The 23,272-nt window shown below is 49.2% G+C and overlaps 1 protein-coding gene across 1 annotated transcript in view; it reads right to left on the minus strand.

Annotated features, from left to right (window-relative positions):
- LOC132824336 (myosin-binding protein C, cardiac-type-like) overlaps positions 1-23,272 on the minus strand; it is an 80,179-nt gene that overhangs the window by 53,377 nt on the left and 3,530 nt on the right. The window contains exons 3-11 of the mRNA XM_060838690.1: positions 19,962-20,030; positions 18,618-18,848; positions 16,663-16,811; positions 15,798-15,915; positions 8,904-8,952; positions 6,067-6,126; positions 1,890-2,053; positions 1,594-1,726; positions 517-519 (exon numbers count right to left, since the gene is read on the minus strand). Coding sequence (XP_060694673.1) covers positions 517-519; positions 1,594-1,726; positions 1,890-2,053; positions 6,067-6,126; positions 8,904-8,952; positions 15,798-15,915; positions 16,663-16,811; positions 18,618-18,848; positions 19,962-20,030 — 976 coding nt within the window. The remainder of the gene's footprint in view (positions 1-516; positions 520-1,593; positions 1,727-1,889; positions 2,054-6,066; positions 6,127-8,903; positions 8,953-15,797; positions 15,916-16,662; positions 16,812-18,617; positions 18,849-19,961; positions 20,031-23,272) is intronic.

Genomic DNA, 23,272 nt, shown 5'->3' on the forward strand with positions numbered 1-23,272 from the left:
CCTTAAATAATCCCACCTAAAAGAACCCATCACCCTCAACCCCACCTACAAATACCCCACCACCCTCAAATAATTCTCAAATAACCCATGACCCTCAAATGACCCCACTACAAATACCCCCATCTACAAAATCCCCAACCCTCAAATGCCCTATCACTTGCAATTACCCTGCCCACAAATATCCCCTAGTCATCTGCAAATACCCCACCACCCTCACATACTACCACCTGGAAAAACCTTGCAAAAACCCCTGCTCTCAAATACCCTCATGTCACACAAAGTACCACCCCTCCTCAAAATCCACAAATATGTTTCACCCACAAACACTTCCAAGTGTATATGCTTCCATACTCACCCACAAATAACTCCACAAAATTGCACCCACATCACTTGCAAATACTTTGACCCCCCCCATCTGCAAATAAACCCACTCCCAACCACACATTTACCCCCATGTCCCCCGAATACCACGGCCCTAGGATTACCCCCCACTCATTGCTGATTGAGATCACATACTTGCTATGTTTGTTATCAGTTGTGGAGCCAATCAGTTGCAGAATGAACGAGTGAATCCATGACCCAGGGACATGGAGTGAGAGAGAGAGAGAGAGAGAGAGAGAGAGACATTAGGAGAACAGCAGGTAGTAACCAACTACAGTTCCCTGTCCCTCAGTGTGACCCTGGTCCCTTACAGCATGACCAATACTGGCTGCTCCCAATCTGCCTTCCTGCCCCAGAGTTTATTACCCCACCCTTTCACCTGGCACTGCCTTGCAGCAACCAGCCCCTCTGTCCTGTCACACCTCCAACCTGTGATGGCCATCTGCACTCACTCACTGCCCTCACTCACTCACTGCCCTCATTCACTCACTCACTCTCCCTCATTGACTCACTCCCTCCCACCACACTCCTGCACTCCGCTCAATGCCCTCACTCAGGAAAACAAACAGGACCCTGCCCAGGTCAACAGGCGATTGATGCCCGCAGAGTTTATGGACAGTTCTTCATTGCCACCACCACCCCCACCCCCACCCCAACCCCACCAGTGCCCTCCCCACATTGAATCCCACTCTGGGGTTTATATCACTTGCCACCCTATGGCATTTATGTCCAATTGTTCACCTGGCATTGGGAGCGTATATACAGATGTTATCCAGCCCCGTGGGGTTTATATATTGTCACTGCCCACCTCCTCCCCCCCTGTGGGGTTTATATATTATCACTGTCCACCCCCTCCCCCCCCCCACCGTGGGGTTTATATATTGTCACTGCCCACCTCCTCCCCCCTGTGGGTTTATATAATGTCACTGCCCACCCCTCCCCCCCCCGTGGGGTTTATATATTACCACTGCTCCTCCCCCCCCAACCCGTGGGGTTTATATATTGTCATGCTCCCCCCACCCTGTGGGGTTTATATATTGTCATGCTCCCCCCACCCTGTGGGGTTTATATATTGTCACTGCTTCCCCCTCCCGCCGTGGGGTTTATATATTGTCACTGTCCCCCCCCCCCTCCACATGGGGTTTATATACAGATGCCATTCCCCCCCGAGGGTGTATGTCCCTTGTTTGTTACTCCTCCTCCACCACTGACCTGCCGCTGGGATGCAGCTCCTGGCCGTTCTTCAGCCACTTCACCTCCGCGTCTGGATTGGCCACTTCCACCATCAGCTTCATCTTCTGGCCCTTGTCTACCTGGTAGGCTCCAGCTAACTTGGTCAGGAAGGCTGGGTGGGGCCGTAGCAAGAGGAAACAAAAGTGTGGGCATACATCACAAAATGCCTCCCCAACACACCAGCCCCCTGCAGCTTTCCACTCCCCCCTCTCCACCACTGCTCCTGGAACACCGCCCCCCCCCCCCCCCCACCCCTTCACATTCCCTCCTCCAACCTGTGCCTTTCTTTTCTTCCTTCCTCATTCGTTTCAGACGCTTGAGCATCCCGCGCAGGTCGGTGATTCCGTACTGGAACGCTATCTTCTCGTATTGAGTGGGTGGAGCGTTCTGGAGAATCTCCCAGACGTCAATCTTTGGCCCTTCCTCCACCTTTACATTCCTGTGAGAAGAAAGGAATTCTTTAAAGTGGACCACATTGCAGGGTGGGGAGGGCACGGCTGATGTGTGAGGAGAGACTGGATCGGTTACCACTATATAGAGGAATAAGGTTGGTATCTCATTGACACCTATAATATTCTAATAGGATTAGAAAGAGTAAACACAGAAAGGATATTCCCAATGACTGGGGTCACGGTCTAAGGATAAGGAGAAATGTTTTCACCCCAAGAGTGATGAGCCTGTGGAATTCTCTGTCACAACAAGAGATTGAGGCCAAGACTTTGAACGTTTTCAAGATGGAGTTGGATATGTTTATTAGGGCTAAAGGGTAAGGGAGAGAAAATGAGAGCTGGGTACTAAGTTGGATGACCAACCACTGTCATACTAAATGGTGGAATCGGCTCAAAGGGCTGAGTGGCCTACTCCTGCTCCTAGTTTCCATGTTTCTAGAAAGGGGACTAGCTTCCTCAGCCACCCCATCCCCGGTTGGATTTATTGACTTAGTTTGCCTCCAGGGTCAGGGGACTAGGGGAGTTTCTCATTTCTATTTGTGCACAAGACACAACCATCACAGTCTGGGCCTACATTTATTGCCCATCCCGAATTGCCCTTGACAAGATGGTGGTGGAGCTGCTGTTTTGAACTGCTGCAGTCCATGTGCTGCAAGCTGATCCATGATACTGTTAGAACAGGAATTCCAGGATTCTGACCATCAACACTGAAGGAATGACAAGATATTTCCAAGTCAGGATGGTGAGCAGCTTGAAGGTGATGCTCCCATGTATCTGCTGCCCTTGTCTTTCCAGAGGTGGTCATGGTTTCAGAAGGGGCTATCTGAGGATTCTAGGTGAATTTCTGCAGTGCACCTTGTAGACAGCACACACTGCTGCTACTGAGCATCAGTGATGGAGGGAGTGGACATTTTTGGATATGGTGCCAATTAAGGAGCAGCTTTGTCCTGGACGGTGTCAAGCTTCTTGGAGCTGCACCCATCCAGGCAAGTGGGGAATATTCTGTCACACTCCTGACTTGTGCCTTGTTGATGATGGATAGGTTTTGGGGAGTCAGGTGATGACTTACTCACTGCAGTACTCCCAGCTTCTGACCTGCTCATGTAGCCACTGTATAATGTGTTGGGGTCAGTTTCTGGTCAATAGTAACCTCCAGGATGTTGATAGTGGTAGATTCAGAGCTGAAAATGTGTTGCTGGAAAAGCACAGCAGATCAGGCAGCATCCAAGGAACAGGAGAATCGACGTATCGGGCATAAGCCCTTTTTCAGGAATGAGGAAAGTGTGCCAAGCAGGCTAAGATAAAAGGTAGGGAGGAGGGACTTGGGGGAGGGGCGTTGGAGATGTGATAGGTGGAAGGAGGTCAAGGTGAGGGTGATAGGCCAGAGTGGGGTGGAGGCGGAGAGGTCAGGAAGAAGATTGCAGGTTAGGAACGCGTTGCTGAGTTCGAGGGATTTGACTGAGACAAGGTGGGCGGAGGGGAAGTGAGGAAACTGGAGAAATCTGAGTTCATCCCTTGTGGTTGGAGGGTTCCCAGGCGGAAGATGAAGCGCTCTTCCTCCAACCGTCGTGTTGTTATGTTCTGGCGATGGAGGAGTGGGAGGGGGAGTTGAAGTGTTGAGCCAGGAGGGGTTGGGTTGGTCGGTGCGGGTGTATCAGAGGTGTTCTCTGAAACGTTCCGCAAGTAGGCGGCCTGTCTCCCCAATATAGAGGAGGCCACATCGGGTGCAGCGGATGCAATAAATGATGTGTGTGGAGGTGCAAGTGAATTTGTGGCAGATATGGAAGGATCCCTTGGGGCCTTGGAGAGAAGTGAGGGAGGAGGTGTGGACACAAGTTTTGCATTGCTTGCGGTTGCAGGGGAAGGTGCCGGGAGTGGAGGTTGGGGTTGGTGGGGGGTGTGGACCTGACAAGGGAGTCACGGAGGAAGTGGTCTTTTTGGAACTCTGATAGGGGAGGGGAGGGAAATATATCCCTGGTGGTGGGGTCTGTTTGGAGGTGGCGGAAAGGATGGCGGATGATATGCTGTATATGGAGGTTGGTGGGGTGGTAGGTGAGGACCAGTGGGGTTCTGTCCTGGTGACGGTTGGAGGGGCGGGGCTCAAGGGCGGAGGAGCGGGAAGTGGAGGAGATGAGGTGGAGGGCATCGTCGATCACATCTGGGGGAGAAATTGCGGTCTTTGAAGAAGGAGGCCATCTGGGTTGTACGGTATTGGAACTGGTCCTCCTGGGAGCAGATGCGGCGGAGACGAAGGAATTGGGAATATGGGATGGAGTTTTTACAGGGGGCAGGGTGGGAGGAGGTGTAGTCTAGGTAGCTGTGGGAGTCAGTCGGTTTATAGTAAATGTCCGTGTTGATTCGGTTGCCCAAGATAGAAATGGAAAGGTCTAGGAAGGGGAGGGAGGAGTCTGAGACAGTCCAGGTGAATTTGAGGTCAGGGTGGAAGGTGTTGGTAAAGTGGATGAACTGTTCAACCTCCTTGTGGGAGCACGAGGCAGCGCCGATACAGTCATCGATGTAGCGGAGGAAAAGGTGGGGGGTGGTGCCAGTGTAGTTGCGGAAGATGGACTGTTCCACATATCCTACGAAGAGGCAGGCATAGCTGGGGCCCATGCGGGTGCCCATGGCAACTCCTTTGGTTTGGAGAAAGTGGGAGGATTGGAAAGAGAAGTTGTTCAGAGTGAGAACCAGTTCAGTCAGTCGAAGGAGGGTGTCAGTGGAAGGGTACTGGTTGGTGCGGCAGGAAAGGAAGAAGCGGAGGGTGCTTCAAGGCCCCAAGGGATCCTTCCATATCCACCACAAATTCACCTGCACCTCCACACACATCATCTATTGCATCTGCTGCACCCGATGTGGCCTCCTCTATATTGGGGAGACAGGCCGCCTACTTGCGGAACGTTTCAGAGAACACCTCTGGGACACCCGCACCAACCAACCCAACCACCCCCTGGCTCAACACTTCAACTCCCCCTCCCACTCCACCAAGGACATGCAGGTCCTTGGACTCCTCCATCGCCAGACCATAACAACACGACGGTTGGAGGAAGAGCGCCTCATCTTCTGCCTAGGAACCCTCCAACCATATGGGATGAACTCAGATTTTTCCAGTTTCCTCATTTCCCCTCCCCCCACCTTGTCTCAGTCAAACTCAGCACCGTGTTCCTAACCTGCAATCTTCTTCCTGACCTCTCTGCCCCCACCGCACTCCGGCCTATCACCCTCACCTTGACCTCCTTCCACCTATCACATCTCCAACGCCCCTCCCCCAAGTCCCTCCTCCCTACCTTTTATCTTAGCCTGCTTGGCACACTCTCCTCATTCCTGAAGAAGGGCTCATGCCCGAAACGTCGATTCTCCTGTTCCTGACTGCCCCAGCTTTCTGTGTTGGTGGCACTGTCTTTCACGGAATCTCGGAATTCTTACACTCCATTCAGTCCATCGTGCCTGTGCCAATTCTGTACCCAAGTGCCAATCACCTGCTTTTTCCCCAGATACCTGCATACTGAATCTCCCAGGGTGCTTTCTGAGGGGCAGATACCTGAGGTGTAAAAGGAATTCAGTTGTCGTAGTTCATTAAAGGGTCAATGAACATTACTTCCATTTAATATATTAGTTGCTTGGTAAGTGATGTTTAGCCTAGTGGATTTTGGTTTGATTGTTACAATAAAAGTCTGAAAGACTAGATTTCACATAATGTTTGTCTCTCGGAAAATGATGGGTCTTTGCAGGGATTGTAACAATGAGAGAGAGAGGGAGAGAGAGCGAGAAGGCATGAGAGGGAGAGACAGAGCACGAGAGAGAGCGTGCGTGAGCGAGCGAGAGAGAATGGGAGATGCTGTGACAGTCTGTGTCACAGTAAGGGGAAAACAGTATCAGTGAGGTAGTCTCTGTGGCGGGGGTGGGAGGGGAAGGGGTCTTGATGGAGACCTTAGTGTGTGGGAGTGTGGCGTGGTATCCGCCCCAGTGCTGTTGGGTGGGGGGAGGTCTCTGTCCTGGATCTTACCTCTTCTTGAGGAGTGCACTGAAGTCCAGTTCACCAGCTTCTTCTCCTCCGTCGGTGCTACTGCAGAGATGAGGCAGTTAGAGATCAGAAAGTCGTAGAAAGTGGAACTGCTCCTTCCAGCGAGTCATTGATGTATGTCACAGTTAGTGAACTCACATTTTGCAAATTATCAGCTGGAGTGCTGGAATCTTGGCTGTTTTTTTTTGTTATTTTTGGCTTCTTTGGTCAAACTTTTCAAATGCAGTAAATGTCGCTCAAATATCACCAGGCCCCACCCCTCAAATTATTCCGAATGGATCAACCAATTCCTTTACAGGAGGGAACCTCTTGAGCTGGTCCATCTCTGCTGTACACAGAAATAGAGCTCATTTTCCCCCATCATAACAGGGTCAGCATAGGGTTAGGTACAGAGTAAAGCTCCCTCTACACTGTCCTCCATCAAACATTCCCAGGACAGGGATGGCACGGAGTTAGATACAGAGTAAAGTTTCCACTACACTGTCCCCATTCCAGAATCCTCAATGACAATATTCACAAAGGACTTCACCAACTGGGCACTGCCCTGGATGTTGAGACTTCCAGAAGTCGACCTTCCTTCAGACTAGGTTATATTTTGTGTCATAAACTGTGACATACTCTGACTCACTCATCCTGCAAAGTTCATTTCTTCATCACTGCCACCATCAAGACTGGTGATTACAGGAATCGTGCAGTGTTGCTGTTGTGTCATTGCAGTGAGATGGCAGCACAATGCATGGGGGGGGGAAGGAGAGGGGGAGAGGTAGTCGGGAGGGGGAGGGGGAGGAAGAGAGAGAGAGAGAGACGAGATGGGAAGAGGGAGGGAGAGATGGAAAGAAGCAGGTTGAGGGCAGATAAGATGGAAGTGGGGTGCGGGTGGGAGATTGGAGAGCTGTGAAGGGTGTGAGGGCTGAATGGTAGAAACGTGAGGACAGAGGGCATGGTTAGGGAGGGGGATGTGGGAAGGCAAAAGCAGAGGGAGTGGCAGGTATGGGGGTGGAGGGATTGTGTTGGGCCCTTGTTGGGTGTGCACAGTCTTTGGAGGTATAGGTCAGTGTCGGTGAAATTGTGTAGGGGTGTTGCTGGATGAGTGTGGGTTGGTCAAGTGTGGGAAAGTCTCAGCCAGATACCAAGTGTGTCATTCTCACGAGGTTACCAATGTGAACTGGGTGATTCGTCTCTTTTAGCATAGGTGCCTGCAGAATCCTCACACCTCCCCAACGACAAGTGAGGCCCGATGCTGGGGAGGGGGATTCTGTTTAACCAGCTTCCATATTCCAGGCTCTTAAAAGATCCATGGCCTTTGTCAGGGTCCTGGATCTCCCCGTTGCTATTTGTGATTTCACTGGGGTTTCCCATTGGCCAATTGAGAAGCAGCGAGCAGGCCCTGGAGGCTCCCACTGTGGTCGATGGTCCTTTAAGAGCCGGGAGGTGGAGTGCTGCCACTCAGTGTAACTACCTGCCACTGGTCAATGTCCTCTTGCGAGATCCCGCTGCTGCCAGGCTCCTGGTGGGAGGTTGAATTAGAGGTTACAGCTGCTGTGTCCGGTAACTGTCTGATTCAAGTCGATCCCAGTGACAAGTCCACAAACAATCTCAGATATTCCCCAGCACTTCTCAGTCACCATGGCCTACATTTCAAAACCTGCATAAACTGCCGATTTACCAAAGCAAAGCAGCTGAGAGGCTGTGGGAATCGGGTGGGTTACACACTGGCTTCCTGCAGCAATCAGTGAGCAGCCCCATTGAATCAATCATCTCCCAGCTTACACTGACACACATTTGACCGATGAACTGGGCTACAGAGATGGACCAATACATTGGCACCTTGGACCTGTGGGAGCTGCCTGCTTACCCTCCCTGCCTCAGGCATGGGATGGATGCCGAGATTAGAGTGGTGCTGGAAAAGCACAGCTGGTCAGGCAGCATCTGAGGAGCAGGAGAGTCGATATTTCGGGCATGGGCCTTTCATCAGGAATGAGGGTAGCAAGCTACCCAATAGGGAGATCCATCCCCAGAGAATCCCCAGTGGACTCAACTAGACCGGCACATTCTGTCCTGCTCAGTGAGTGTGTTCAGCTGTCCTAGGCCGCAGACTGGCAAATACTGGCCTGGCCTGGCCCAGCTACCAGCACATACAGCTCCAGTGCAGAGACAAGTGGCCCAACATAATGATAGATTTGTTGGAAGTTCTGGCTGCAAATGATTTGTTTGGAATTCCAGGAATAAGGTAGAGGGGTACGAGGTGGAGTTTGTCAAGCACAGGAAACAAGTGGGTCATCCAGCCTGTCGAGGCTATATCACCATTCAAAACCACCTTGGGTTCAACCCCACTTCCATGTCCCTCTATTTTGGGAGGGTAGACTTGATTTACTCGGCTTTTCATCCCACAGTGGCTCCCCACTTCAGGGACCGAGTTGGTGAACCTGCACTATACTGTCTCCAATGTAAGGACATTCTTCCTTCAGTATGGAGAACAGAGAACAATACTGCACACAGTATTCCAGCAGTCGACTCAACAAACAACTGGAACAAGACTTCCTCAATACAAGAGCATTGGAGTGCAGGAATATGCCTTCCTGCATATGGCAACTGTGTTTTTTGCATCACCATACCTAAACCTCTGAACAATACCTCTTACAACTTCTAAACCTTTCAAAAAATATGTGATTTTACTATCAAAGTGAATAACCTCACACCTTGTGACCATTTATCACTCGCCTCTCTATATCTCCGTGCACCTTCTCTGTTGCCTCCTGTCCTTCCTGCTAACTTTGTCCTGTCAGAGTGATCCCGAGGAGTAACAGAGAATCACTTACGTGCGTCTGAACTGAGACAAAAGGTTCACCTCCTCCTGCACCGGGGCATCTGGAATGAAAACGCACAGGGTTAGTACTTCCAGAACAGATTCACACCATGCCTTCCATTTGTCACACACCCATCAACCCTCTTCTCATAGGCCTAGTCCATTCCCTTTAAATTTCATATCCCTCCTTGTCACAGCCTTTCCCTAACTCTGTAACCTCCAGTCCATACCCTGAGGTAACTACACTCCTCCAATTCTGGAACTGTAAGACCATGTAGGACTGATTCAATGGCCTATTCTTGTTCCTATGTTCCTCTTCCTTGTCAAGGATTCATAGCCATGCCTTCCATTTTCAAAGCCCCAAGCTCTGGAATTCTCTTCAGAGAAGCTCTGCATCTCCCCCCACTAAATCTGACCCGACTTGTTGGAGGGTTTCAGATTCCCGCTCCATCCAAAACAGCACCATCCATCCACACCAGTGTGTCCAATATGTTCATCACTGGCTACGTATACCACCCACCTCCACTCCCAGGCTCCAGCTATATTTCCTACACTCCTGCTCTACCCTTCCCCTCTCTTCCAGGACCGCAATAACAGTCCCCTTGACCTCCCCTTCCACACGTCTGTATTCAACACACAACTCTGCCCCTTTTCTGTCACCTTTAGTGTGAGGCCATTGCCATTCCCCTCCCCTCCTCTGTTACCGTTAATATCGGGAATAAAGAATCGATTCACTACTATGTAACCACAGCTGAGTGTCAGAAAAACCCAGCTGGTTCACCAATGTCGTTCACAGGAGAAAGTCTGCGAGCATCACTTGGGCTGGCATCCATGTGACTCCAGACCACAGCAATCTGGTTGATTCTGAACTGACTCCTGATTTGGCTGACTATACCACTCAGTTATATCGACCGCTAGGAAGTCTCAACAAAGAAATGAAACCTGGCATCAACCTTAGGCACCAGAAATGACAACGATAGAAACATCCTTGTCAAACTCCTGGAATTCCCTCCCTAACAACACTGGGGGTCAACTTACAGCACAAGGACTGCAGTAGTTCAAAAAGACAACTCACCACCACATTCCCAAAGACAATTAGGGACTTGCAAATAAATGTGGGCCAGCCAGTTCCATAAGTTCCAGCAAACAACTGCTACAGGAAGGACAGAAAGGGAGGCAAGAGAGGAGGGGGAGTGGAGTTTTTGATAAATGTATAGTATTACAGCTATAGTTAGGGAGGATATTCCCAAAAATATATCCAGGGAAGTTATTTGGATGGAGCTGAGAAATAAGAAAGAGATGATCACCTTATTGGGATTGTATTATAGACCCCCTAATAGTCAGCCGGAAAATTGAGAAACAAATCTGGAAGGAGATCTCTGTTATCTGTAAGAATATGGTAGGGGATTTTAACCTTCCAAACATAGACTGGGACTGCCATAGTGTTAAGGGTTTAGATGGAGTGGAATTTGTTAATTGTGTACAAGAGCATTTTCTGATTCAGTATGTGGATGTACCTACTAGAGAAGGTGCAAAACTTGACCTACTCTTGGAAAATAAGGCAGGGCAGGTGACTGAGGTGTCAGTGGGGGAGCACTTTGGGGCCAGTGACCAGAATTCTATTAGATTTAAAATAATGATGGAAAAGGATAGACCAGATCTCAAAGTTGAAGTTCTAAATTGGAGAAAGGCCAATTTTGATGGTGTTAGGCAAGAACTTTCGAAAGCTGACTGGAGGGCAAATGTTCGCAGGTAAAGGGACGGCTGGAAAATGGGAAGCTTTCAGAAATGAGATAACAAGAATCCAGAGAAAGTATATTCCTGTCAGGGTGAAAGGAAAGGCTGGTAGGTATAGGGAATGCTGGATAAATAAGGAAATAGATGGCTTGGTTAAGAAGGAAATGTATGTCAGGTACAGACAGGAAAGATCGAATGAGTCCTTAGAGTATAAAGGCAGTAGGAGTATACTTAAGAGGGAAATCAGGAGGGCAAAAAGAGGACATGAGATAGCTTTGGCAAATAGAATTAAGGAGAATCCAAAGGGTTTTTACAAATACATTAAGGACAAAAGGGTAACTAGGGAGAGAATAGGGTGCCTCAAAACTGCACCCTACGTCGATTCCTGATGAAGGGCTTTTGCCCGAAACATCGATTTTCCTGCTCCTCAGATGCTTTTCCAGCATCACTCTAATCTAGACTTGGGTTTCCAGCAACCTTGTTTTTACTCCTCAAAGATCTGCAAGGCGGCATATATGTGGAGCCGCAGTAGATGGGGGGAGATATTAAATGAATAGTTTGCATCAATGTTTACTGTAAAAAAAGTGCATAGAAGATATAGACTGTAGGGAAATAGATGGTGACATTTGAAACATGTCCATATTACAGAGGAGGAAGTGCTGGATGTCTTGAAATGCATAAAGGTGGATAAATCCCCAGGACCTGATCAGGTGTACCCAAAACTCTGTGGGAAGCTAGTGATGTGATTGCTGGGCCTCTTGCTGAGATATTTGTATCATCGATAGTCACAGGTGAGGGACCAAAAGACTGGATGCTGGCAAACGTGGTGCCACTGTTTCAGGAAGGTGGTAATGACAAGCCAGGGAACTATAGACCGGTGAGCCTGACCTCAGTGGTGGACAAGTTGTTAGAGGGAATCCTGAGGGACAGGATGTACATGTATTTGGAAAGGCAAGGACTGGTTAGGGATAGTCAACATGGCTTTGTGCGTGGGAAATCAAGTCTCACAAACTTGATTGAGTTTTTTGAAGAAGTAACATAGAGGATTGATGAGGGCAGAGTAGTAGACGTGATCTACATGGACTTCAGTAAGGTGTTCGACAAGGTTCCCCATGGGAGACTGATTAGCAAGGTTAGATCTCATGGAATACAGGGAGAACTAGCCATTTGGATACAGAACTGTCTCAAAGGTAGTAAACAGAGGGTGGTGGTGGAGAGTTGTTTTTCAGACTGGAGTCCTGTGACTAGTGGTGTGCCACAAGGATCGGTGCTGTGGACACGACTTTTCATCATTTATATAAACGATTTGGATGTGAGCATAAGAGGTACAGTTAGTAAGTTTGCAGATGACACCAAAATTGGAGGTGTACTGGACAGTGAAGAAGGTTACCTCAGATTACAACAGGATCTTGATCAGATGGGCCAATGGGCTGAGAAGTGGCAGATGGAGTTTAATTCAGTTAAATGCGAGGTGCTGCATTTTGGGAAAGCAAATCTTAACAGGACTTATACATTTAATGCTGAAAATGTGTTGCTGGAAAAGTGCAGCAGGTCAGGCAGCATCCAAGGAACAGGAAATTTGACATTTCGGGCATAAGCCCTTCTTCAGGAATGAGGAAAGTGTGTCCAGCAGGCTCAGATAAAAGGTAGGGAGGAGGGACTTGGGGGAGGGGCGATGGAGATACGACAGGTGGAAGGAGGTCAAGGTGAGGGTGATAGGCCGGAGTGGGGTGGGGGTGGAGAGGTCAGGAAGAAGAATTGCAGGTTAGGAAGGCGGTGCTGAGTTCGAGGGATTCGACTGAGGCAAGGTGGGGGGGAGGAAAAATGAGGAAACTGGAGTAATCTGAGTTCATCCCTTGTGGTTGGAGGGTTCCCAGGTAGAAGATGAGGCGCTCTTCCTCCAACCGTCGTGTTGCTATGGTCTGGCGATGGAAGAGTCCAAGGAGCTGCATGTCCTTGGTGGAGTGGGAGGGGGAATTAAAGTGTTGAGCCACGGGGTGGTTGGGTTGGTTGGTCCGGGTGTCCCAGAGGTGTTCTCTGAAATGTTCCGCAAGTAGGCGGCCTGTCTCCCCAATATAGAGGAGGCCACATCGGATGGAGCGGATGCAATAGATGATGTGTGTGGAGGTGCAGGTGAATTTGTGGTGGATATGGAAGGATCCCTTGGGGCCTTGGAGAGAAGTAAGGGAGGAGGTGTGGGCGCAAGGTTTGCATTTCTTGCGGTTGCAGGGGAAGGTGCCGGGAGTAGAGGTTGGGTTGGTGGGGGGTGTGGACCTGACGAGGGAGTCACGGAGGGAGTGGTCTTTTCGGAATGCTGATAGGGGAGGGGAGGGAAATATATCCCTGGTGGTGGGGTCCGTTTGGAGGTGGCGGAAATGACGGTGGATGATACGCTGTATATGGAGGTTGGTGGGGTGGTAGGTGAGAACCAGTGGGGTTCTGTCCTGGTGGCGGTTGGAGGGGCGAAGCTCAAGTGCGGAGGAGCGGGAAGTGGAGGAGATGCGGTGGACGGCATCGTCAATGGAGGAGCGGGAAGTGGAGGAGATGCGCCCACACCTCCTCCTTTACTTCTCTCCAAGGCCACAAGGGATCCTTCCATATCTTCCACAAATTCACCTGCACCTCCACACACATCGTTTACTGCATCCGCTGCACCCGATGTGGCCTCCTCTATATTGGGGAGACAGGCCGCCTACTTGCGGAACGTTTCAGAGAACACCTCTGGGACACCCGGACCAACCAACCCAACCACCCCGTGGCTCAAAACTTTAACTCCCCCTCCCACTCCACCAAGGACATGCAGCTCCTTGGACTCTTCCATCGCCAGACCATAACAATATGACGGTTGGAGGAAGAGCGCCTCATCTTCTACCTGGGAACCCTCCAACCACAAGGGATGAACTCAGATTTCTCCAGTTTCCTTATTTTTCCTCCCCCCCACCTTGCCTCAGTCAAATCCCTCGAACTCAGCACCGCCTTCCTAACCTGCAATCTTCTTCCTGACCTCTCCGCCCCTACCCCACTCCGGCCTATCACCCTCACCTTGACCTCCTTCCACCTATCGTATCTCCATCGCCCCTCCCACAAGTCCTCCTCCCTACCTTTTATCTTGGCCTGCAGGACACACTTTCCTCATTCCTGAAGAAGGGCTTATGCCCGAAATGTCGAATTTGCTGTTCCTTGGATGCTGCCTGACCTGCTGTGCTTGTCCAGCAACACATTTTCAGCTCTGATCTCCAGATCTGCATACCTCACTTTCTCCTTATACATTTAATGGTAATGTCCTAGGGAGTGTTGCTGAACAAAGAGACCTTGGAGTGTAGGTTCATAGCTCCTTGAAAGTGTAGTTGCAGGTAAATAGGATAGTGAAGAAGGCATTTGGTATGCTTTCCTTTGTTAGTCAGAGTATTGAGTATAGGAGTTGGGAGGTCATGTTGCAGCTGTACAGGACATTGGTTAGGCCACTGTTGGAATATTGCTTGCAATTCTGGTCTCCTTCCTATTGGAAAGATGTTGTGAAACTTGAAAGTGTTCAGAAAAGATTTACAAGGATGTTGCCAGGGTTGGAGGATTTGAGCTACAGGGAGAGGCTGAACAGGCTAGGGCTGTTTTCCCTGGAGTGTCGGAGGCTGAGGGGTGACCTTATAGAGGTTTACAAAATCATGAGGGGCATGGATAGGATAAATAGACAAAGTGTTTTCCCTGGGGTTGGGGAGTCCAGTACTAGACGACATAGGGTGAGAGAGGCAAGATATAAAAGAGACCTAAGGGGCAACTTTTTCACTTCGAGGGTGGTACGTGTATGGAATGAGCTGCCAGAGGAAGTGGTGGAGGCTGGTACACTTGCAACATTTAAAAGGCACTTGAATGGGTATATGAAAAGGAAGGGTTGGGAGGGATATGGGCCGGGTGCTGGCAGATGGGACTAGATTGGGTTGGGATATCTGGTCGGCATGGATGGGTTGTACCGAAGGGTCTGTTTTTGCGCTGTACATCTCTTTGCCCCGAATGGAATTTTTAATAAAATATGATTTGATGTCCTCTCATTGTCACTCTTCCTCCCCTTCCTTTCTCATGCATCTTTCCACAGGAGTTGCCCATTCATCTCCTCACTGTCCAAATCCAAAAGGCACACCTTTCAGGTATGGCAGTGAGTCAACCGAGTCTACGGTATTCACTGCTCACAATGTGGTCTCATGTGCGGAGATGTAACACAGACAGGGCGACTGCTTTGTGCAACATTTTTACCTTGTCTGCAAAGTGATTCAAAACGATCAGCTACCTGTCATTTTACATCCCCACCTCTGTCCTTAACCTACTGCGCTGTTCTGGTCAGGTTCAATGTTAGCCAGAGAACTTCTTAACCTTCTGGCCCCAGCATCAAGATCAATGACATGAAATCAAAGTCTCTGCTTCCATTTTGTCTTCTGGAAAAGATCTGATATCATTTCTGCTTTTCACTTTTGCATCTTCTCCATCTCGATTAAATCTTTAGTCCAGGGAGAACAATTCTACCTTCATCAATCCATCCTCATAACTGAAGTTCCTCATTCCTGGAACGATTCCTGTAAATCACCTCTGCACTCTTTGCAGTGCGTTCACTTACTTCATAATACTCCACATGAGGATGGACACGTTCAATATCACCTCCTTGATCTTGGTCTCTGTGCCCCTATTAATAAAGCTGAGAACACCATATGCTCTATTAACTGCTGCCTCACTCATCCTGTCACCTTCCAACATATGCAGCCAGGTTCCTCTGTTCCTGCAACCCATTTAGAATTTATATCACCTTTTAAAACTATACTTTAAGATTGATAACATCTCTGAGTTCTTCCAATTTTCATACATTAACTTAAGACCATAAGACATAGGATTGGAAGTAAGGCCATTCGGCCCATCGACCATTAACTTGAACCATTCACAGTTTCTCTTTCCTAATGGATGCCTCCTAACTTGCTGAGTTTCTCCAGCATTTTGATTTTAATTTAGATCTCCAGCATCGGCAGTATTTTCGCTTCTGAACCAGGGTAAGCTGCACTGAAATGGGATGTTGGCACTCCCACATAGGGGTGGTTATTTTGGGATGTTGGCTGGTCATCATACATCCCAACCTGCCAACGGTCTCTGAGGACTCCCTTCCTCTCTGTCTGTTTGTGGGGGCACTCACCGTGAACGGTCAATTCAAAGTTGCAGCAATCGAACCGGTCTTTGTCAGTCACTTCACAGCGATAACCCCCGGCGTCATTGCTTTTTGCCTGTATGATATGCATCTCAAACGTGTAGACCTGTGTGAACCAGAGAGAGAGAGAGAGACTGCCAGCAAGGGTAAACGTTACCTCAGTGAAGATACAACAGCGTAGGGAAGGTTAACAACTTTGAGATGTGGTGAGCCTTCACCCAGTCTCTAACTGTGACACACACTGCAAAGCACTGCAGCCTGTGGGAAGCTCCTGCCTCTGTGTGAGTCTGGGTGAAAGATGCCTCAGAGAGGATTAGCCCTTCTGTCTCTCCAGATACTGAATTAGGTTGAACAGGCCGCACGTCTGCAGCAGAGAGGTGACATGTCAGACAGGACTATTGGCCCTCACTCGGGGGAATGACTGCTCGCATTGGCCTTCATGGGGGATCAGTTGCTTGTGATTGGCATTCATGGGGCCTATGACTGCGTGCTATTGGTTCTCACCAGGAGATTGCTACTATAGGTACCAACGAGGCAGGAACAACTGCTTGTTCCTGGCCCTCACTGGACGACTGACTGCTTGCTGTTGGCCTGGAGTAGGGGGGAATCAAATGTTCACTACACCCGGGGAGGGGGCACTGGAATCAATTGCTCACTACTGGCCTCACCAGGGGGATTGGATGCTTGCTATTGGCTATCACCAGAGGATTGACTGCTCACTATTAGTCTTCCCCAGGGAATTGACTACTCACTATTCACTCTCACTAGGGTTTGGAGGGTAAAATCGACTGCTCTGCTATTGCCCTTTTGGGTGGAGTGACTGCTCACTATTGGGAATGACCAGGTCTGCTACCTTGCTGTTACGGTCGTATGTCTCCTTCAGTTGGAGGTGAGCTCCGGTTTTACTGGACACATCCATCCATTTCCCTTTGAACCATCGCACGGTGGGCTTCCTCAGGATGTTGGTGCCCTGGACGCGGCTGGTGAAGATAATGTCCGACCCTGAGCAGCACATGACAACACACGCATCAGACACAGCACAAGGGCCACAAGAACACACCAGGACCAGGTCACTGCAGGATGGGAACGGTGGTAGTGGGGGTGGGGTTGGGGGGGTGGCGTTGGGGGGATTGGGTGCAAGGGTGTTTGGCAGCAGGTGAGGGGTCAAGTGAGGGTATTTGGGAATTAATGGGGAGGCTGGGAGGGTGGAATGAAGGCATTTTGGAAATGATCTGTGGGGAAAAGGAGGGAATTTGGGTCTAAACAAAGACTCGGGGGGGGGGGAAGAGTAAAGGTGTTTGGGAACAAGCAGGAATGGGGAGTGAGGGTGTTTGGGAATTAGCAGGGGCACAGAGAGTGGTGGTGCTTGGGAATTAGTGGGAGGGGAGTGAGGGTGTTTGGGAATTAACAAGGGGTGGAGTGAGGGTATTTGGGAATTAGCGGGGTGAGTGGGAGTGTTTGGGAATTAGTGAGGGGGGTAGTGAGGTATTTGGGAATTAGCGGGGAGCGGAGTGAGGGTGTTTGGGAATGACAAGGAAGACTGAGGGCAGTTGCGAATGAGTGAGGGTGTTTTGGAATTAGCATGAGGGAGAGGGAGTGCGGATATTTGGGAATTAGCGGGAGGGAAGTGAAGGTGTTTGGGAATTAGCAGGGGTGGGGGAGTTGTGAGAGTGTTTGGGAATTAGTGGGAGGGGAGTGAGGGTGTTTGGGAATTAGCAGGGGTGGGGGAGTTGTGAGGGTGTTTGGGAATTAGTGGGAGGGGAGTGAGGGTGTTTGGGAATTAGCAGGGGTGGGGGAGTTGTGAGGGTGTTTGGGAATGGAGAGGGAGCACCAAGGGCAGTTGTGAATGAATGGGCAGGTTGGGGGGGGGAAGTGAGGGTGTTTAGGAAGGAGTGAGGTTGGAAGGGGGAGTACGGGTGACATGGAGTGTATGAGGAGTGATAGTCCCAGGACCTAGGACACAGGAGTTACAAAGCAAAAGGGGAGTGAGTGAAGAGTGTATGGGGTATGAGATGGGGGTATGGACTGAGGTGATGGTATTTGGTTAAGTGTGTATGTGGGGAGAGGGTATGGGATTGGTAAAGTGGGGCTACAGTGTGGGTATGGAGGTAAGGGGTATTGGGTTGTGGGGTGTGGGTATATGGGTGTCGGGGTAGGGGCCAAAGGGGTGTAGGGTGATGGTATCGAAATAAGGGGTATAGGGTGTGGGTATGGGAGTAAGGGGTGTATTGTGGTAAGGAGTATATGGTGTGGATTTGGTGTAAGGGGCGTCGGGTGTGGCTATGAGGGTATAGTGTGTGGGTATGGGAGTAAGGGGTTTGGGTATGGGTATGGGAGTAAAGAGTGTGGATTTAGTGTAAGGGGAGTAGGGTATGAAGGTAAGGGATGGGGTTGGGGTAAGGGGTGTGGGGATGGGGATGGGAATAATGGGTGTGGATTTAGTGTAAGGGATATAGGGTGTGCGTATGGAGGTATGAGGGTAAGGGGTGTGGTTAGGGTAAAGGGGTGTGGGTATGGGTATGGGAGTAAAGGGTGTGGATTTAGTGTAAGGGATATAGGGTGTGCGTATGGAGGTATGAGGGTAAGGGGTGTAGATTTTGGAGTAAAGGGGTAGATGGTGTGGCTATGGGGGTAAAGGGTATGAGTTGGGGTATGGTGATATTGGGTTTAGAGTGTGGGGATGAGGGTAAAGGGTGTACAGAGTGTGGGTATAGGGTGTGAGTATGGGAGTAGGGGGTGTGACTGTGGGGTTAAGGGGTGTGGGTTAGACTGTCCTAAGCTAAGACAGTCCCTGTGTTCACTCCTTACCGACAGTAACTGTCCCAGACTGGGGTCTCTCCAGAAACAAGGCAACACCATCTTGGAAAGATGCCCCCTCGACACTGCCCCTCTTCAGGGCTGTTCCAGAAGGAGCTGGAACTTTCTCTCCATCACACCCTTCCTGATCCTGCTCTGTGCTGTGTGATTCTGGAACCTTCTGTCCGCCCGGGACTCCAGCTGCTGCCTCGCTGTTTGCTGAAACATTCCCGGTGGGGGAGGCTGTCGAAACAATAAGAGAAATGACAGCTCATGTTCCTTGGGAGGCCCATATCCCTCACACTCGGCTTTACAGGCAGAGCTGTGAGCCTCACTGAGAAAGGCTAGGCTCAATCAGAGACCCAGCAGCGATGTGATGGACAGAATGGCCTCCTCTGCATCATGAGTGAGTGTCATGTTAGTAGCTTTCCACTTCCTGGCTGAGATTACCTACTCAACCTTGCCTGAGGCATGGTGACCCTCAGGTTAAACTCATCACCAGTCATCACCACCTCATGAGGGAGCAGTCCTCAAGGACAATATTGATTTTTACCTTTACATATTTTTCCATGCCCCTGAGATTTTCTGACATTTCTGCCATCTTCTCTCTCCCTGACTGTTTAGGAGTCTGTAATACCCTCAAAGGCCTCAATTGAGGAGCCTTTGAATGCCATTCCTGCCGATTGAGGTCATTCCCTTCTTGTGTCAATATTGTGACACGTTCTCCTCTTTTACACTGCCCCACCTCTCCCCCACCTCGCCTGAAGATTTGGTATCCTGGAATACACAGCTATCATTTCTGCCCTGCCCTCAGCCATGCGTCTGTGATAGTAATGATTACACATCGCTATCTCACCCACCTTACCCCCCAGGACTCCTCGCACTAGTATAAATCTGTCTAGCTCCCTTTCCTTGTGTCTGAGCTTGACTGGACACACCCGACTTGCCAGGCTGACCTGGGTCTTCTATATTTACTTGTGTATCACTTCCTTCTGAACCACCACAGCCTCTCTCATCCATTGGGAAATTTGTTTAAGCCCCCACGCTGAGAGTATGTGTAAATGCCACCCCACCCCGCCAACCGATGGGGTGTTATCTCCCATTCCAGTTCAAGTGCAGGTATGGTCCCAATGCTGCAGGAATCTAAAACCTTTCCTCCTGCACTAACTCCTCAGCCACACAGTCATCTGTCCCTGTATTCACTAGTGTGGCAGCACACGTAATCCTAGCCCCTTTCCCCATCCCCATCACCCTCAAACTCTCTCCCCTCTGTCAAACCACTGCTCCCCACTCCCACATCAACACCCAGCTCCCCCTTCAATCCCCTCCCTGATCTAACCCCATCTCACCTCTTACCTGCATGTGTATCTCTTGTCAGTTTTTGTTCTCCTTCACCTGGAGGTAATGGTCCACATCCACCGTCTGCTGTGAAGGTACAGAACAGTTACAGCTCAGCTACTGCCTGTCTCTGACTGAGAGCACAGCTCCTTCCCATAAGCATCGACCAAGGGAGCTAGTCCAATGTCTGGGTCAAACTCAGTGAGTGTATCACCCTGTACTCCAAGCTGTTCTGTGACTGGTAATTCAAACTGGAAAACACACACCAATTATCAGAGTAGGCAGGGCTTCACACCCTCCTCAGGGCGGCATGGTGGCTCAGTGGTTAGCACTGCTGCCTCACAGCACTAGGGACCCGGGTTCGAGTCCAGTCTTGTGGGACTGTCTGTGTGGAGTTTGCACATTCTCTCCGTGTCTGCGTGGGTCTCCTCTGGGTGATCCGGTTTCCTCCCACAAACCAAAGATATGCAGGCCAGATGAATTGGTCACTGTTCAGGGATGTTGTCGGTTAGGTGTGTTGGTCAGGATTAATGTAAAGTAGTAGGGAAATGGGTCTGGGTGGGATACTCTTCAGAGGGTCGGTGTGGACTTGTTAGGTCTAATGGCCTGTCTCCACACTGTTGGGATTCTATGATGTCGGTCTCTGAATGAGAGAGAGGAACCGAGGGGTGTTAGGATTACACACATACCCACCAGTCAAAGTAGCAAAGCAGGTTAACAAAGCTGTAAAACAGCAATGGTTCATTTCAAATTGAATCCACCCTGTTACTTTCTAGCATAAGTGAAAACACGTTGAACAAGACAGCACGGAGTGAACATCCCCTGAATTGGTCTCTGCATAATGAGAATTGTTACAGTGCAGAGAGTGTCCACTGTGTCCGCACTACTTTCTCAATGAGCGTTGTGACTGAAGGCCATTTTCCCCCCTTCTCCCTGCCTCTGCTCACATTGGTCCAACACCCTCTTGGCAGTCTTGAGTGAAGCTGCCTTCCACCACACTCTCAGACAGTAGGTTCCAGACTGAAGAGGCATCACTGGATGTGATTTCTCTTCCCAGATGTTGTCAGGTGTGTTGAGTTTTCCCTCATCTCTGTGATTAATGTAGAGAACATTCTCTGAGCTGCCTCCAATGTTACTAACAAGGAAAGCTACCAACGTTGTACACAATACTCCAGATGTGGTCTCACATCTGTACAGTTGGAGCAACACTTCCCTCCTTTTCTTAACTTCTATCCTTTAGCATTTCTCTTCCTTATTTCCTGCACATTAGTTTTCTGTGTTTCATGCATGAGGACACCCAGCTCCCTCTGCGCAAAAACAGTCCAAATTATTTCTCTCCATTGAAATAATTAATTGCCTTTCTGCTCTACCAAACAAAATGGATAATCTCATACTTATCCATGTTAAACTTCACCCCTTTCCGCCCCAACTATCCGTGGTGGGTCATCAGATCCTGAAATGCCTGTTCTGGAATCTGAACTGGGATAATTGCCGACATGTATAATTCTTGGATTCTAAAAGTTCATTGTTGTTTAATGTTCAGAGAGAAAGCAGGACTTAATTTGCCTCAGACACCTCACCTCTGTCTCCAAATGGCAGTCTGGAAAGAAGCATACACTTTGCCTGTGTGAAGGTAAAATAACTGAGCCCAATCACCAAGGAAACCATTACACTGACCTCAGGGAAAGTGCACCTCTTGTGGACTTAGTCTTAATTGTTTGTAATTCCTACGTGTAATTTGCAACCCAGTTCCCGTCTTCCTGAATTTCCCGAGTGCTTTTGTGTGAAAATGGCATAGTGAAGCAATTCCCTAACTCTGTTTAATAAACTTGATTTTTGGTTTCATCGTAAAAACTTCTGCTGTGGGCTGATTTCAAGCGAAGTGTAATCTGTAAACCAGGGTCTGGGGTTCAGCCACCAGTCTTCCTTATAAAAGGAAAAGGGGGAAGTGAAACATTCCCTTATGCCATCAAGCCTGAGGGCTTACAATCACCCCATTCCCAGTTTAACCACGGCAGTGCACAGAGAGAATAGGAAGAGGTCAAACCAGAAGTAATAAACGACAATAAATACAAAATAACAACAAATAAGTCCAACAAGGAATTCAGGAGAAACTGCTTGAAACAGAGACTGATGAGAATATGGAACTCCTCCCCGTTGAGGTGAACAACACAGCAAGATATAAAGGCATCAAATGTTAAAATATATGGAAAGCTTTGATCATTACATTCGTCACTCTACATTCCAGGCTGTAAGTCACTCCTGGATATCTGTTATTCGATATATAAACCACCCCCAGACCCTCAATTAGATTCCAGTCTGTAACTCACTCCTGAGTATCTGTTATCCTGTCTATACGCTACCCTGAAACCTTTGATTAGAGTCCAGTCTATGACTCACTTCTGGGGATCTGTCAATGCTGAACACTCAATCTGGTCCTGAGTGGAAACTCTTGAGCTAAGTGTCTGTCTGGCAGGTTTTGTTTTCCATATTTGGGAGAAGGGTGTTTGGATCAAGTGGAGAGGCAAGTGATGTTTGGGAGATGTTCACAACAGTTGGTCACCTTGGTCACCCTCCCCCACCCTAATCAGTACAACCCTCATGATACAAGCTATTAATGGGCATTGTTTGAACTATGAATAACTGCAGCACACATTGCTCTCTTCTCCAACTCCGATGACATTCCTCAGTTCTCAGAATAGAGCACATGTCCCAAAAGCAGAAAGCAACTTCCTGACTGTCTTTCCTAATCCACATTGCTGCTGAACACCCAAATGCATCCCCCAGCTAACGCTCAATCTCCTGCTACACTGTTACAGAACAATCCAAGATTTGATTCCTTACTACGCACTGCGCTGTTTCAGACTGCTGTCCCATCAATCCTACTCTCCTCATATTTTCCTGATCAATTGTTCCACTTAAGGAAAGGATACAATTCCCAGCTTTCTCAGGCAGGGAGTTCCAGATCATAATGGGCTTCTGTGTCAAAATATCTTCCTCACCTTTTGACAATCTCCTTACATAACCTCTGGTATTAGAAACAGCACCACCTTCCCATTCTAGTTATTTTGCCAAAACCCCACAGGAAATTTCAATCTCCCATTCCTCTTCTGCTGTAATGAGTACATTCCCAGTTTCTCTAGTCATTCCACATTCACTGAAGTACCTTTTCCTTACCCAAACTACATCGCCCAGTATCACAGGCTCATAAATCCTATACCCTGCCCACTCACCCATCATGTCTCAGTCACCCCTCACAGGCCAGACTCCATTCCTACAAAGTGAAGTTCCACCTACTCTCTTAAACTAAAAGTCAGCTGCGAGTAAAG

The sequence above is a fragment of the Hemiscyllium ocellatum genome, chromosome 18 (genome assembly GCF_020745735.1).
Source record: "Hemiscyllium ocellatum isolate sHemOce1 chromosome 18, sHemOce1.pat.X.cur, whole genome shotgun sequence".
Taxonomy (NCBI): Eukaryota; Metazoa; Chordata; class Chondrichthyes; order Orectolobiformes; family Hemiscylliidae; genus Hemiscyllium; species Hemiscyllium ocellatum.